The sequence below is a fragment of the Carettochelys insculpta genome, chromosome 1, assembly GCF_033958435.1.
Source record: "Carettochelys insculpta isolate YL-2023 chromosome 1, ASM3395843v1, whole genome shotgun sequence".
In the NCBI taxonomy this organism is placed as follows: Eukaryota; Metazoa; Chordata; order Testudines; family Carettochelyidae; genus Carettochelys; species Carettochelys insculpta.
The window spans coordinates 346890386-346907958 of record NC_134137.1 but is presented as its reverse complement, the minus strand read 5'-3'; the positions used below and the strand labels follow the sequence as shown (position 1 = coordinate 346907958).

The following is a 17573-nucleotide window of genomic DNA, read 5'->3' as shown; positions in this document are numbered from 1 at the left end:
CTGCTTGCTGGCTGTCTGCCTGACTTCCTGGGTTACCTTGGAGCTTGGCGAGGCAGTGTGCCTGGGAGCTGTGAAGCTCAGAAGCTGACTGTCCAGGAAAGCTGTCTAAGCAGGCTTTTGGGAAGTTGACCAGCTGGGGAGCCAGTTCCCTGAGTAACATGGGGATCCCCTTAGCAGATGGCAAGCTCTCCCATGTTACTGCTAATGCAGTTAGCCAGTCAGGGCAGCTGGCTTGCTGTAGGAACCCTGGCTCTCTGGCAGCCTACCTGGAGAGCTGCTGGAGGAGCTTGAAAACCTGAGGAACTGCAGAGCCTGGTTGTCTGGATGTCAGGCAAGCTGCCAAGAAACCAGCCTTTTTCCTATCACCTATCAGAAGTTTTGATGGAATCAGCATATTCCCACTGAACACTTCAATTCTATTGATTCAGCATTTTCCAAAGGAAAACTTATGTCAGAAAACTTCCAGCCACCTGCCTGCTCTGCACAATGCCAGAGAAGAAGCAGTGCATTCCTTTTCTCCAAAATGATCTGGTGATTTAGATATCTTAGGAGAACCTGTATCGTTCATTTGTAATGAAAGATCTGCAGTCAGTGATGTGGAAGCAAATGCATATATTGTAAATACAGGAGAAAGTATCAGTGCAGTAGAAAGTGTATATGAATGGAATAAGGAAAAAGGAATATGTTAACTTCAAATGCATTTCCTGATCAGCTGATAAAATTGAATTTATTGGGTACCCAAAATATACCACCCTGGAATTATGTGTGTGCGTTAGGGCTGCTAGCTGATTAAAAATCATGTTTAATTGGGAGGCTTTTTTTTTTTTTTTTTTTTTTAGAAAAATTTTGATTGATCAGTTTAAATCTCACTGTTAAACAGTAACAAAATACCAATATAAATGTATTATAAATATTTTGGATGTTTGTACATTTTCAGCATAAAATACAAGGTGTACAGTTCTCAATATATGTTATTTTTGACTACAAGTGCTGAAGTATAATATTTTTATTGTGAAAGTGCAATTTACAAATGTAGAGTTTTTTATTTACATAACAACACTCAAAAACCAAAGCAAAATAAAACTTTCAAGCTTACAACTGAAAGTATGAAGGGGCATACAAATGTTTAACATATCTGACCTGCAAATACCTTGTAGTTTTGACTACAGCATTGTCTTGTTAATATCTGTTCTTACTTTCAAGTGACATCGTAAATGAGAATAGGTCAGTATTATCTCCCAGTACTGTAAACCAACTTGTTTGTCTTAGCAATTGGCTGAACAAGAAGTGAAGCAGTACTGAGTGGACTTGGATGAAGTGAATTAAAAAATACTGTTTATTTTGTTTGTCTTTTAAGTGCAAATATTTGTAATATAATAATGTAAAATGAGCACTGTACACTTTGTATTGTGTTTTATAGTTGAAATGTATTTGAAAAAAATCAAATATTTATAACGAAGTTAAATTGGTATTCTACTAGTAACAGTGGGATAAAAACAGAGATTAATTATAACTGTAATGGAACCCTTTTGCCAGGTGGAAGCAACAGCAGACAGGGCTGGGTTCAGAATCAATGGGTTCCTCTTCATCCATCCAACACCGAACTGACACTAACATTGGCCTGCTAAGCCTAGGGTTGTGAGCTCAATCCTTGAGAGGGCCATTTAGGGATCTGGAGCAAATAAATTAAAAATGGTTAGGGATGGTGATAGCTCCTGCTGTGAGGACAGGGGACTGGAGTCAATAACCTCTGAAGGTCCCTTGAAGTTCTATGAGATAGGTATATCTCTACCCAGTAACTTGGGAAATTTACACACTCCCACATTGCACATCTGAGAGACAAATACTTCCCCACCTGCAAGCACAGAGTCTTGAGTGTTGGGAGGCGGGGGGACCAAACAAAACAACCCAAATAAAAACCACCTTTTATTAAAAGGAAGGAGGTAACCTTGCATTAAGTTGGGAAACCACTGCAAACAGGGTTCCTTAGCATATCCATGAGTAAAAGACCCACCCCAAGAAGGTTGGGCAGTGTTCTTTTTCCCTCTGTTTTCTTAAGCAACACACAAATCCTCTTCACATGCCCAACCTTTCTCTGCAACCCAATGACAGATGTTGCCCTCGGTCAGTGCAGACCTGGAGCTCAGAAGTGCATCTGCAGAGTTTACCTTCCTCAGAGGTGGGGTGTAAAGAGGCATTCTGTTTGCTCCGCTGACCACTCCTCACACCTCTCAGCTGGCTGTCAGTCAGTATCCACTGCGATCCACCTCTTGACTGTGACTACTGCACATCAGTTGTTTAGTAATTTTCAGCTCTTTTGTAGGCTGGACAGAAACACTGCTCCATCTCAAGTAACTTCAGCTCTCAGTGATTTCAGTTCTTGAGAAGAAACCCAGGCCAGTCCCAGGTGGTATCACTTCTGTTTGAGTCATTTCAGAATAACAAACAAGACTTCCAATGAAGCCGATGTAGTTGAATCCTCTAACAGTGGGGGAGAAACAGGTTCAGCCAGCCTTACACAAGGTGCTTGAAGGCATGCAACTGCTGGCTATGAGCCCTGTCTCCTTCTCTCACTTTCATAGGGGTCTGACATTCAAGACCTTATCTTATGTAGGTTCTTTAAAATGAATCACTCCTGTTTTTGGGCCATGTTTAAGTACTGACCCTCTTTTTTATATTCCCACAATGATTATAACCACTGGTAACCATATTTCACTATCCCTGCATTCAGTACTAAGATAATTTGTGATCCAATACCAGCCAAGTTAGCTAGTAATCAGTCCATCAGCTGAACATGTAGCAAGTCTAAGCAAAGCAGGAATAAATGTATTTACATGTCTTCCACCCCTCCCCCCAGCTAGCCGTCAGAACTTGCTTACATAATTTGTCATCTAGTTACTTTGTTTTACGTTAATCACATGCATTAACTGTGACTGATAGCCCTAATGTGTGTATTTACAGAGTTTTTCAACGTTCTATGTGAAATCCATTCACATATTTGAATTCTTGGTCTGAGTAGTCACATAGTAACACTCCCTACAGACTGCTATATGTTCCATTAATAGAATGAATTTTGAAAATAGTATGGTTACAGATTTGAAAAACATAAGACAGAGTAGTCACTGAGGGGAAAAATGTATGTTGGCAGAAATGGTTAAGCCACACATTTTGTTGTTTCTTGACTTTTTGTGAGCAAGAGAAACACTGAAGCATATTGCACTGATTAAATGTAGTACATGGCAGCACAAAATGTCACAAAACATATGGAATATCAAGAACATGAATCACTGATGTCCTAAATCCTTGATAGGCCGGACTAACTATTGTGCCAGTAAAATAGTGAGTGAGTGAGTGAAATGAAGATCTAGAAGTTTGAAAGAGATGGGAAACAAGAAGGAAAGAAAATAAATGGGGCTGCTACGGAGTTATAGGTTTGTGGTTTTTTTTTTCTCTGAAGGAAGAAAGAAGATTACTTTGAGGAAGAGCCATGCAGAGGCTAGTAGTTATAGTCTAATAATATGCAAACATTAATCAAAGTAAACTTGTGTGCATGTATGTTTGGGATTTGAAAAAGCATTTTTTAAAGACAGTAGGTGATGCTACAAATTTTATTTCAACAAGATCAAGCTTACAGCTGTGAATATCATTATTACTAAATCAAACGGCTTCTGTTCAGATAAAGCCAATGACCTAAGTGATCCATGCAGTTGTTTCTTTGAGAAGAAGATGCAGTTTTTGAAATGGATATAATGGAAATAAACTGCTGTAAAATAATTTATTTTAAAAAAGGCTTGTAAAACTCTGCTAAGAGGGGGAGAATAGTCAATATAATAATGGATGTTTCACTTATCAAATAGCATTTTGCATACATCATAGGCACAAAAGAAAAGAGTGTTTAACTTCCTTATCAAATTCTTGTACATTTTGCAAAAATATATTTTGTCTCCTGACTCTCTTACTTGCCATTATGACACATGGCATTTTTTCATAAGGGTACATTTTTCACTGCTCTAGCAGACAGTTTTTTTATATAACGAGATCACATGTAAAAAATGAACTTCTTAAGGATGGAAGAGCCTTATAAGAAAATAAATAATCGTGGCTGATGCATGACACTATGTAGCCTGAGTTTTGTAATAACATCTATTTAGGTAACTGCAAGGCTCTAATCACAGTAGACGCTGTATTTATATGGAAAACAGTTTAATAGGGTATTTATAGAGTATGGCTTATTTAATATTTTATAATGTTTCATTTTCATATTTTTTCCAAGGTTTGTTTTGTCACATTCATATCAAGGGCACCTTTTTCCATAACCATAATGTATCGTTTCAAAAGGGGGAAAAAGTCTATGTTCCCCAGTAGGAGGAAGTAAGTAATGCATCTCATTTACTTATGTATGATTTTTTTATTTCCACCCCTCTGTGGAAGATTAACATTGGGGTAGTTGTTTCTTTAGTACCAAAATCCATTAAAACAGTCCCCTCTACACTGCCTAACATAAACAATAAAAGCCAGAAAATAGAGCTTCAGACTTAAAATTTTGGAAATCCCAAATTAGGAAGTGAATATGTGAGTATAAAATAACAGAATAGCTTTTGCTAGCAGCATAGAGGGCAAAATTCTCTACTGTCCTTTCATGACTTGTGCTTTAGAAGAGAGAACTGAGGTGATTCAGATCATACGACACTCAGTATATTATCTTAGCTCTGACCATTTAGTGCTGCGAGAAGGTGATTTTGTAACAGCAAAGGGCATTGCTTTTCAGAAGAGTCCCAAAACTCAGCAGCACTGAGGCAAAGGCAATTTTCAGTGGCAAAGTAATTGTGTCTCATAAACTGATTTTTCCATATCTAAACATTTTTAGGTATTACATCTAGATTTCAAAGCAGTAACCAGTGTTCTTTTCACAAGCTTATAACTTTGCAAGCCTTTCACCTTTAGCACTGAAATTCTCTATTCCAAGGTGAATTTAGGTGGAGCAAATTCTTTCAGCTGCTTTAAGTCTTCTAGTTCCGCAAAGAACTATAACAAAAGGGCCAAACGTTTGAAACTTAACGGAACACTCACCACTGAAGAGTGTTTGCTTTGCTGGACTTCCACAACTGTTTTAGTCAATTCATAAATCACCTCTGAAGATTCTCAGTAGGCCTCTGCCAATATTTTTACAAGGGTTTGAGGTGATATCTTTACTCTCAGGAAAGTTAAATAAAGATAGCTTTCTTAATGTGAAATCCTAATGGAGAAAAGGCACAAATAGTTTTTACCTCAGTACAGTTAGTTGAAGTCAACTTTCAAACACGTGCATTTAATTTGTGGGTGTCCCTGCACTGGTGTGCTTATATGTAGTAGAGCCCTTCTCTCTGCACTTCATGTTCATTGGTCAGGTGCAGCCAAAGTTTGGAGAAGTACTGTGGACAGAAGAAAGACCAGCTCAGCATGAAGTGCTCTGTGAGTCATGGGACCTTCCCATGCACATGCGGTGAGTGTCTGTGAGAGCGAGTGCTTGGCTGTATCTTTTTGAAGGCCTAGCAAGTGCTCTGAATCAGGATGTTTTCCTTGCACCCAAGTGCCATTATTCCTGACATCATAACTCCTTGTATTAAAACCCTAACATCTTGTGCTTTGCTGGGTGTTGAGAAATATTTTAGCTCTTAGGAACAGCAGCATAAAATGCAGATAGAAGATGGGCAGGCGATTGCCTGGTGCCTACTTAGCACATTTAGTAATTAGAGATATCAGTATCAGATCTTCACAGAATCACATTTCATTTCTTCACAATTAAAAAAAGAAAGTCATAAAAGAAGTAAATCATGGAGCATTATCATAATTGCCATAATGCAAAGGCTTTGCATACAGTCTATTAGTATTTGCATCACTCCACAGTTCGCCTTTACAATGATTGATTCCCACCATTTAGATAAATGTCTACTGTGTGTTGTTACTGCTGCTGTTGCTACTGTTTCTGGATTTCCTGTGTGTTCTGCACCCAGAAGAGGGTACAGCTTGTTGTTTCTGCAGAGCCTGATGTTTCGTATAAAGAAAGACCACAGTATTGGTTCAGTGGCAAAAGTTTGGCCAGATTTATTGCCAGCAATGCATGGTATCAGTGTCCTAGTTGTCCAGTTATAGCTACGCTAACATGAGTATGCCCACGACAAGCCAGTGGTATTACCCCAAGAACAGATTTGGGGTCCCCAAATAACCTTCCAGGTTGCTTACTTCCAGGTTATGAAAACATTAACTCAGTGGTTCCCCAACTGTCTTCTGTGTGATGCGAATTGGTGTTCTGTGAAAAATTTTTGATGCTAGCTATATTTTTTCCTTCTAAAACAGTAAATATGACATGATGTATATATCAAAAACACTAAGGTATTTGAATAGTAATTAGATTGTAGGTATATTAACATTTATAACACACTCATGGTAATATAGTTGTTATTATGGGACTAATGCCACAACTATCAGAGTCAATGTAGTTTGTGTTGGCACAAGTCGTGTTCAAAGAAATCATATGATGCTGCACCTGACATGAGGCTCCAACTCTCCAGCATCATTCATAATGTGAAGTGGATTTGTGATCAAAAGATGCAAAGACTCTGTTCCCATTTAAAAAAAGTAAAACTGAAATGTTACTTATTTTTTATTTTCCAGTGGTTTTCTGTAAAAACATCACATATATAAAAGCATAAAATGTAAAAATATTTTCCATACCTAATTTGTTTTGCATTTTATTTTCATTAAAATGATTTTTAAACTTTACAGAAGCTTCTTTTTGTGAACTGTTATCTTCTCTGTTTTTGTACAAAAGAATGACACTAAGTATTCTTCTTCAGCTGTTATATTTATATTGATGTTTTGTTTTGGGTTTGTTAATTGTTAATTTTTATGCTTAAATATAGGGCTGCTAACCATCCTCCTATCAGAAGGACATTAGTTCATTCAGATGATTTTCTCTTGTTAGTTTTTGTTCTTTGTAAAATAAAAAAAGTCAAAAAAAACCCCTTGCTCTTTTAAATCAACTTTTAAATATTACATATGACAATTTTTCAGTATGAAACTCCACCCGGTATGTATGTGTTCCATCAATATATTCCAAGCCCAGAACTGTTCCTGGCCAAATTAGTTTGAGAAATTTGTATTAAACTGTTAATCTGTTCCTGTAGACTGACAGGTGAGGACCTACCCTTCCGGAAATGCCACAGTTTACCCAGAATTTCCATCTGCCTTTTAGGAAATAGCCCCAGAATAGATTAGATCTGTTCACTTTGGAAGGACATGGACGCAGCGTTCTGCTCGAAGCGTTGACACCCAGGCAGTACTTTCCCAAAACAAGTACTTTTAGTTGTTTACAATTAATCTAAATGTAAATTGAAAACAAACATAAATCCTTCACAACAGGCCTACAACCTGAAGTACCCAACTGCAAGTCATACTGTTAGAATGGCTTAAGTAATGACATGGTGATCAATCATGTCCAGAATGCTGACAATAATCTTAATGAACTTTCAGCTTTATACATAGTAGTATAGACACCCCCTAAAAACAGTCCACTTTATTATCCCAAACATGCACAGTCATTGGCCCTGCTTCTATTCTGTGTCCTACGCTATAGCCGGTGTGCTTACTCTCTGTAGTCGTCTTTCTTTTCGTTCTTTCTCAGCAGTCCACAGCTGCTGCTATATTTTATTTGCTTTTGCCCCTGCTTCCAGCTTCTTCTCCTGCTTCTCATTTGACTGACTTTTACCTACTTGCTATCTGTCTTTCATACAATTTTTGGCTCTGGTTGGCTTGCTTCCCAATCCTAGCATTAACTTACCTAACATCCAGATAACTAGACCTAAACTCATGGAGATTAGGTCTATCAATCGCTATTAGCCAGGATACGTAAGAATGGTGTCAGAGCCTGGAAATGGATGACAGGAGAGACCATTTTGATGATTACCTGTTTTTTTCACACCCCTGGAGCATCTGGCATTGGCCACTGTTGGAAGACCGGATACTGGGCTAGAGGGACCTTTGGTCTGACCCGTTGTGGCTGTTCTTATTTTCTCCAATAATCTTTACCTCCTCTCTGACTGGTCTATGTTTCTGGACCAATTACAGCTGCTAATTCTGACTGTCAGTGAAAGCTGTTATATAAATTTTAGCATGTGGGTGTCTGGGGATCATGGGCACTGACTCCTTGAGTGCACTGTGGCTGGCGCACCCATGAGAAAGAAACAGCACATACTCAGCATCTGCTGGCAGCCAATCTCCCTCTTCTTGCCTCCTTTTCACACCACCTTTCACCTGCCAGTGGCCGCAGTGAGCAACTGCTCCACCTCCACCGTCTCCGCACTCCACAGATAGATGTGTTTTGGCATTCAGGGACAGGATGCACTCAAAGGAGCAGGGGCAGTGGCTTGGCAGAAGGGGGAATTGGGTGGGGCAGAACAGGGTCAGGAAGAAGTGAGGTGGGGATTTGGGGGAAGGGCAGAATGGGAGGGAGGCCTGGGGCAGAGGGAGGGTTGAGTATGCGTGCATGCATGCACGCACACACCCACACACACAGTTAGAGGACAAGTCAACGCCTATGCTGGGGGCCCTTGCCTAGTTTTGGACTGAGCATGCCTGACTGACCCCCTCCTTCACATTTGGAGTGACTTGTGGAGTGAAATCATGCAAGTCTACCTACTAATATAATAACCATGGGCCAAACCACTTAGAAGTGCCAAATCACTGTTCTTATGCCATCATGCTGTACACGTTTTAATTCCCAAACTTTAAACTATAAACACTGCACCTTTGATGTTTGTAGGAATGACACACATCCCCTTAATTTACTTCTTGTGCTGATCCTATTAGTGACAGGTAACCCCCCTCTTTTCCCCCTCTTTCCTCTCACCCCTCCCACTATATTAACTCTGGGTTCTAATTGTCTATGCCAATCTGAAAATCTGATGGAGTGGGTCTCACCCACTAAAGCTCATTACTTAATAAATAAATTTGCTACCCTTTTAGATGCTAGGGGATTGTTTGTATTTTGTGAAGCTACAGACTAACACGAATACCTCTCAGATTGATTTCTTCAGTATACTTACATGTCTTAATATTAAGGTCTCCAGTTGCCATGTTATTTCTTAGCAATTTGCTAATTGCATTTGAAGTTCTTCCTCTCTTTTCATTTAATGGAGGGAAAGCAGTGTTTTTAGTGCTATGCTTAAAAAACAGAATATAGCAGTTCAATTTGTTTTTCATATCAGAATCCCATTTGACTGAGTATGGCTCCCTAGGGCAGTACAAAGAGGACCCTCTTTCCACTCTTCTTTTCTAGGCTGATACAAACAAGTTGTGTATTACAATTCGTATGCCTGTTACCACCCTTGTATCTTGTTGCACAAACAAAACATCCTGCTCCATTATCTTGTCATCCCACCCTTATCTATACAAAGGACCTGTGTTGCTGTACTGTCCTCTCAGGAGTCTGTTTATGTGGGTGATTGAGAACTCTGTGTGTTCCAGTACCAGGAAAGTGGTACTTGGTTAACTGATACCTAATGTTACTATTGTGACAATACCCACTTTGGTTTACAGCTACGCTTTAGTTAATATATTCAGCAACACTTTGGCTGTTAGAATGCTAGCATGTTATTTTGAAAGATTTTTCAAAAGGAGGGGGCTCTTTCAAAGGAGCCCATGGAGCGTCTACACACAAAAAGTAAATCGAAAAAATGTGGTGCTCCTTTTGGAATGGCTCTTACTTTCCTGTTGCAGGAAGAGCACCCCCTTTAGAAAGGTTCTTTCAAATGAAAATATGTAGACGCTCCTCAAGGCCCTTCTTTCGAAAGAACAGTCTTCATTTTTGATCCCTGACCTGTTCTTTCAAAAGAGCAGGGGGGCTGTGTGGATGCTCCCATTCAAAAGAGCAGATCACTCTTTTGTGTGTGGACACACTCTTTCAAAAGAAGTTCTTTCGGAGGAGATCTTCCAGAAGAGCTACTTTTAAAATATCTCTGCAGTGGAGCTGTAGCCTTTGGCTACACCTACACTAGAAGCATCTGTCAACAGTAATGTCTGTCCACAGAGTTGTGTCAACAGAAGCTCTTTTGACAGAGTGCATCTACACACAAAGGCTGATTGACAGAGCAATCCACTCTGTTGATAAAGCAGCCAGACTGCTCTGTCCTCTGTTGACAGAATGGCTGACTGGAACCTCTGCCAACAGGGCTGCCAAGTGAACCGGAAGCCCTCTCTGTCGGCAGAAGTGTCTACACTGCACTTCAGTCAACAGAATTGTGCTGACAGAAGCTTTACTCCTCAAATTTTTGAGGGATAACACTGTCGAGACAAATGCAGAGTTCTGTTGAGACTCTGTCGACAGAACATTTTACTTGTGTAGAAGCTTCCTGAGTTATTTCGACAGAAGGTCCCTTCTGTCAACAAAACTCTCTAGTGTAGACACAGCCTTAAGATTCCAGCGAAGCCTAAAATGTAGAATGTATAATGATAAGCAGCATGATCAAATTAACATTGTTGGATAGTTTTATATTTTCTGCTTCTCATGAAGTTAACAATACAATTTTAATGACTTATTTATGTTAATTTTCCTCATTTAATTAGTAGGGTATATGTTTTAGCTGTTTTGGTAAGTAAATGATGGCTTTTTTTGAGATCAGTGACCTTAAAACTGGGATTAGGTTTGTAGGCATGTGTGCAAGTTTTGCTGCCGCTCTGTTCTGTTCTTCTTAGAAGGCAAGATGCAGAATATACACAATTCCAGTTTTCCATGTGCTCCATATCTCAGGAATCTTGTGTATTTTTTATATCTTGTCTACTAAGACCAAGATAACAGAGAAGAACAATTCGAATATGTACATCCAGGATCATAAAGAACTTAGACCAAGCCTTTCTCTCCCTGCCCCCACCTTGTCATTCAGCAAAAAAATTTGAATTTTGTCTGTGGTGCAACTTTAATTTTGGAAGAAAAAAATATATAAACATTTTGGGGGGTCTGGTTTTAGCAGATAATTAAAAAATGGGTAGCCTGGCAACCTAGACAGAATCTCTTTAGTATACTAGAATTAGAATAATTGTTTTTGTGAAGGTGATCATTTACTGTATAAAAGGAAGTCTGTTGTGGGTAACAAAAAAGATGGTTATGAAGAAACTGGGAAAACAGTGCATAATTTCCACGGCACTATGCACAATTTTATAATTGCATAATCTGTGCTAAACAAAACAAAAAAAAGTGGATTTCTGTTGCTAGTACAGAATTTCCTCTAGGACGCTTTGCCCAGAGGCAAACTCCCTTCCCTGTTAGCTGATGCCCCCTGTTCGCTGCTCACCCCTTGTTCGCTGGGAGCTCCCTTCTTATAGGGAGAGCTGCTGGCTGGTCAGGCCTGGCTCAAAGCCTTGCCTCCAGTCTATTCAGCCCTTGAAGGCTCACCTGGCAGGGAACTCCCCCATTTCACACCTTGCAAACTGCTTTTCTCTGCACAGCACAAGCTCAGGCTCTGCAAAGTAACATAGCTGCACAGACAGACAGACATTCACCCACCAGCTCACCACACAGCCCCCCAAATCCCACACTCACCCAAGCTCCTCTAGGACGCTTTGCCCAGAGGCAAACTCCCTTCCCTGTAAGCTGCTGCCCCCTGGGCAGCCCCCAGCCAAGCGGGGTACTGTCCTGCCACAGTTCACCTGCCTCGCTGGGTGCGTGAGGCTTAAGGTTCCTGAACCTGACAAGTGACTGAAATTTGGGCACCAGGCAAACCAATAAGAAAATCAACAAGAAATGAGAAACATCAACAATTCAAGCTTGCTTGTTGGAATGTGCGGACCATGCTGACCAGCTTGACTGAAGATCTTCAGGCCATCAGTGACACCCGAAAGACCGCTGTCATCAACGAGGAACTGAAGAGGCTCAGAGTTGATATCGCTGCACTGCAAGAGACGTGACTTGCAGATTCGGGATCTCTAAAGGAAGAGGACTACACCTTTTTCTGGCACGGTAAAGCCCAAGAAGAACCCAGAGAGCATGGTGTTGGCTTTGCTGTCAGAAACACCCTTCTACAAATGGTGGATTTAGTGATGGGCGGATCAGAAAGACTTCTTCGGATCACGCTTCAAACTTGCGCCGGTCCCGTCCACCTGATCAGCGCTTGTGCCCCAACCCTGTATGCCACACCAGAAGTAAAAGACAAGTTCTGCGACGTGCTTAGTGCAGCTGTAGCGCGAATACTTGCTCGTGAACAACTGTACATCTTGGGTGACTTCAATGCAAGAGTTGGAGCTGATTGGGCCTCATGGCCTTCCTGCTTAGGACACTTCAGTGTGGGAAAAATGAATGACAATGGACAGCGTCTCCTTGAACTGTGCACGTACCACAATCTGTACATCACAAACACATTCTTCCAAATGAAGCCACAGCACAGAGTGCCGTGGAGACACCCACGCTCGAAGCACTGGCATCAACTAGATGTGGTCATCACTAGGCATAATAACCTCAAAAACGTCCTTCTGACACGCAGCTATCATAGTGCTGACTGTGATACAGATCACTCGCTAGTTTGCTCCAAGCTCAAGCTGAGACCCAAGAAGCTGTACCGCTCTAAACCTGCTGGAAGGCCCTGCATTGACGCCAGAAAGACCGCAAACTCGGAGAAAGCTGAAAAGTTCAGAGAGACCCTCCAGGAAAATCTGCGCAGCAGCCCTGGGGGCGTCGATGCGACATCCAAATGGCAACATCTGAGGGATACAGTTTACAACACAGCCTTGTCAGTGTTTGGAAGAAGAGCTAGAAACATGAACGACTGGTTCGAAGCTAACTCTGATGAGATGATTCCAGTAATTGAAAAGAAGCGCGCTGCACTCCTGGGCTACGTCTACACGTGCACACTACATCGAAATAGCTTATTTCTATGTAGCAACATCGAAATAAGCTATTTCGTTGAATAACGTCTACACGTTCTCCAGGGCTGGCAACGTCAACGTTCAACTTCGACGTTGGGCAGCACCACGTCGAAATAGGCGCTGTGAGGGAACGTCTACACGCCAAAGTAGCACACATTGAAATAAGGGTGCCAGGAACAGCTGCAGACAGGGTTACAGGGCGGACTCAAGAGCAAGCCGCTCCCTTAAAGGGCCCCTCCCAGACACAGTTGCACTAAACAACACAAGATCCACAGAGCCGACAACTGGTTGCAGACCCTGTGCATGCAGCATGGATCCCCAGCTGCCGCAGCAGCAGCCAGAAGCCCTGGGCTAAGGGCTGCTGCACACGGTGACCATAGAGCCCCACAGGGGCTGGAGAGAGAGCATCTCTCAACCCCTCAGCTGATGGCCGCCATGGCGGACCCCACTATTTCGTCGTTGCGGGACACGGATCGTCTACACGTGCCCTACTTCGACGTTCAACTTTGAAGTAGGGCGCTATTCCCATCCCCTCATGGGGTTAGCGACTTTGACGTCTCGCCGCCTAACATTGATTTCAACTTCGAAATAGCGCCCAACACGTGTAGCCGTGACGGGCGCTATTTCGAAGTTGGCGCCGCTACTTCGAAGTAGCGTGCACGTGTAGACGCGGCCCTGGAGTACAAACGCTCACCAAGCCAGAGTACCCAGCAAGCACTTAGAGAGGCCAGAAGAACAGTACAGCAGACAGCCAGGCGCTGTGCCACCAACCACTGGCTCCAGCTATGCAGCAGCATTCAGACCTGTGCCGACTTTGGTAATCTCAGAGGAATGTATGAGGGTATGAAGAAGGTATTAGGATCCACCCAGAACAAGATGGCACCTCTGAAATGCAAATCTGGTGAAGTCATCGCTGACAAAGCCAAACAGATGGAGCACTGGGCTGAGCACTACTCCGAGCTGTACTCACGCGAGAATGTTGTGGTTGACGCAGCCCTCGATGCCGTCGAGCTCCAACCAGTAATGGACGAACTGGACCAAGAGCCGACTGTGGATGAACTGAAGACAGCCATTGACAGCATTGCAGCTGGAAAGGCCCCTGGCCAGGATGGTATACCACCAGAGGTAATCTAATGTGCTGGAGGCACACTCCTGGAACCCTTGCATGAGCTACTGTGCCTGTGCTGGAAAGAGGGTGAGGTTCCACAGGATATGCGTGACGCTAACATTGTAACATTGTATAAGAGCAAAGGAGACAGAAGCGACTGCAACAACTACCGTGGAATCTCCCTCCTAAGCGTCACTGGTAAACTGTTCGCTCGCGTCATCCTTGGCAGACTCCAGAAGATTGCTGAGAGGGTGTACCCCGAATCGCAGTGCGGATTCCGCGCAGAGAGGTCTACCGTTGACATGGTCTTCTCTCTAAGGCAGCTGCAGGAGAAGTGCAGGGAGCAGAGGAAGCCACTCTACATAGCCTTCATCGACTTGACCAAGGCTTTTGACTTGGTCAGCAGGGATGGTCTGTTCAAACTGCTCCACAAGATAGTCTGTCCTCCACGGTTACTCAAGATGATCCAGTCGTTCCACGAAAACATGAGAGGAACCATCCAATATGACGGCGCATTATCGGATGCTTTCAGAATCAGGAGCGGCGTCAAACAAGGATGCGTGCTTGCTCCGACATTGTTCGGGATCTTCTTCGCACTCCTCCTGAAGCATGCCTTTGGATCTTCAACAGAGGGCATCTTGCTGCACACAAGATCCGATGGGAAACTGTTTAACCTTGCAACGCTGAAAGCTAAGTCTAAGGTGCAAGAAGTCCTCATCAGAGACATGCTGTTCGCAGACGATGCTGCTGTAGTGTCTCACACAGAAGACCAGCTTCAAAAACTGCTGGATCGGTTCTCCAAAGCGTGCAAGGACTTTGGGCTTACCATGAGCCTAAAGGAGACGAATGTACTCGGTCAGGATGTTGCTGAATCCCCATCAATCAGCATTGACAACTATACGTTAGAGGTTGTCCACGAGTTCGTTTACCTAGGGTCCACCATCACTGACACCCTGTCATTGGACACTGAGCTAAATAGGAGGATCGGAAAAGCGGCCACAACTCTGTCCAGACTCAGCAAGAGAGTGTGGAATAACAACAAGCTGTACACTCACACCAAAATGCAAGTCTACAGAGCCTGCATCCTCAGCACCCTCCTTTATGGCAGCGAGACTTGGACCCTGTATGCCCGCCAGGAAAAGAGGCTGAACGTCTTCCACTTGCGCTGCCTCAGGCGCATCCTTGGAATATCATGGAAGGGCAGAGTGACCAACACTGCCGTCCTCGAGCAAGCTGGAATCCCAACCATGCACACCCTCCTCAGGCAGCGTCGACTCCGCTGGCTTGGCCACGTCCACAGGATGAATGATGGAAGGATTCCAAAAGACATCCTGTATGGTGAGCTAGCCTCTGGCAAAAGACCTCCCGGACACCCCCAGTTGCGTTACAAAGATGTCTGCAAGAGAGACCTCAGAGAGGTAGACATCGAGCTGGACAACTGGGAAGATCTAGCAGACGACCGCAGCAGATGGAGGCAGGGGTTACACAAGGGCCTTCAGAAGGGCGAGTTGAAGATCAGACAGCTAGCAGAGGAAAAGCGAGCGCACAGAAAGCACAATAAGGACTTGCCAGACACCCACTATATCTGCAAGAGATGCAGCAAGGACTGTCACTCTCATGTGGGTCTTTATAGTCATAACAGACGCTGTAAATGAAGTCCTCAATTGAAACTTTAAAGGGTGCGATCCATAGTCTATGCAGACTGAAGAATGCCTGCTACCTACAGAATTTCGATCTAGCTTTTGCTCCGAACTGATAGGTGTTTCTCAGAGCTCCGCAAGTTTTGAACTCCATAGGACTGATTCACACTAATGCAAGTGAAAAGAATCAGAACTCTGTTCCTTGCAATGGAATTAGACTGGTTGAAAACCAATTTAAGTGAAAGGCAATTCAAGCATTTAGGTCATAGCAGCATTCTTCTTGGGGGCGGAATAAGCAGCTGTTCTCAACTGCCTGATCTCCACCTTATCCCTGACATGGCAGCTGTTTAAGTACCTGTGTTGCTGTTGGTTAGTTTTTTTCCCTCACCTGAAACCAGGATGTATAATTCTTGAATGGAGACTTCTTGCTGAACGGAACAGAGTGGAGTATATGGTGTTAGACATCTGTTCTCTGGTTCTGCCCCTCTCATCACTCTATTTGCTCTGCAGAGTCACAGAGATTTGACTGCATGTCTTCCATACCTACTTGCCCTTTGAGCTCTGCATTAGACTATTGCTGGGACATCATTTTCCAGCTCCTTTTTGTGTGGGGTCTGTCTTTCTACACCATTTCCCCTCTGGTATTGTGTGTGTGTGTAATGCAGCAGCGTGGAAGAGTGTGTGCATTGGGGGCAGAATGTTTGTGACAACTATTTGAATATCACTGATGATAAACTGAATGCTTTTCTTATCACTGGTCATTACCATTCTTAATGTTTTTAGTTTGAACATTTTTACCTCAAAAATGTATCACCCTCGTGAAGGCTCAACTCGAGCATAGGTTTGTCTTTCATCTTGGGTAAAATGAGATGTCACAAGGTGCTTTTATTGAACTCTCTTTGAACAGTGATGAACACTAACATAATTACAAAGTGTTGATTATATTATGCCAACAAAGTACCAATCATAAACTAAAGATTGACACTGAAGCAGGCAGTTTGTGCTTACTACTGTATGTCAGGATCTTCATTAATATGCACATTAACTGAACATAATTGACTGTAAGCCAGCTGGACAGTGGTAAAATACTTAATAATGAACCTCTTCAGTGCAGCATTTGCTGCCTGGAGGAGACCAATAAAAGTGTCCATATTTCGTTTTATATCCTTCAATAAAATACTGGCATATTAGCAAGCAAAATGATACCATCATGTGAAGTCTTTACAGATTCCACTTCTCCAAATCATTGAGGTCATAAATTCTAAGACCGTTAAGAGCTTCTGAGGAAAGAGAGCAAACTGTCAAGGTTGTTCTCTCTGGATTCTACCCACTTCTTTTCTTGCAACCCAATTATTATTTAAAAAAACAAAAAAAAAAAACCCACTTCCCTCCTTTAGAAATTTGAGCTCAATCAACTATTTCCAGTTAACTGAGTAGTGACATACATTTTAAAGCTATGACTGCTCATGAATGACAACATTAGTCAGGTCAACATAATTGGAAAACCATGCTACAGAATCAGGGATAATAGATCTTATATTATTTTTCTTCAGTTTTAGTTGCATGTTACCTTCACAGTGGATGGCATAATAACATTTTAGCCACTCTCTGATTGCATGCTGTCTTGTCTTTAATTTTCCATCCCCCCCAATAAATCTAGAATACTATTTTTATCTGACTTTACATCAGCTGTTCACTACATCATATTTCATTGGTCATAGCTGTGGAATATATTAAATTAGGAGAGGTAACATACTTATACATATTGGCATTTGGATTATTTAAGAATTAAACCTCTCTGCAACAAAGCATTGAAGAGCTCAGCTTTCTCTCAAAATCTTAATTTGTAATTGCACATAAAAAGTCTGCTGCAACAAATGGGAAACAGCATAATAGCACTGTGTTTATTATGGCCAGTTTCTAGCATAATG

The 17573-nt window shown here is 42.2% G+C and overlaps 1 protein-coding gene across 2 annotated transcripts in view; it reads left to right on the top strand.

Annotated features, from left to right (window-relative positions):
• Positions 1–17573, top strand: part of TAFA5 (TAFA chemokine like family member 5) — a 458659-nt gene that overhangs the window by 89520 nt on the left and 351566 nt on the right. The window contains exon 1 of one of the 2 annotated variants that reach the window (XM_074984134.1): positions 5411–5482. The exons of the other annotated variant lie outside the window; for it this stretch is intronic. Coding sequence (XP_074840235.1) covers positions 5440–5482 — 43 coding nt within the window. The 5' untranslated portion in view covers positions 5411–5439. Of the gene's footprint in view, positions 1–5410; positions 5483–17573 lie in introns of those variants that run through there. 2 annotated transcript variants of the gene reach the window in all.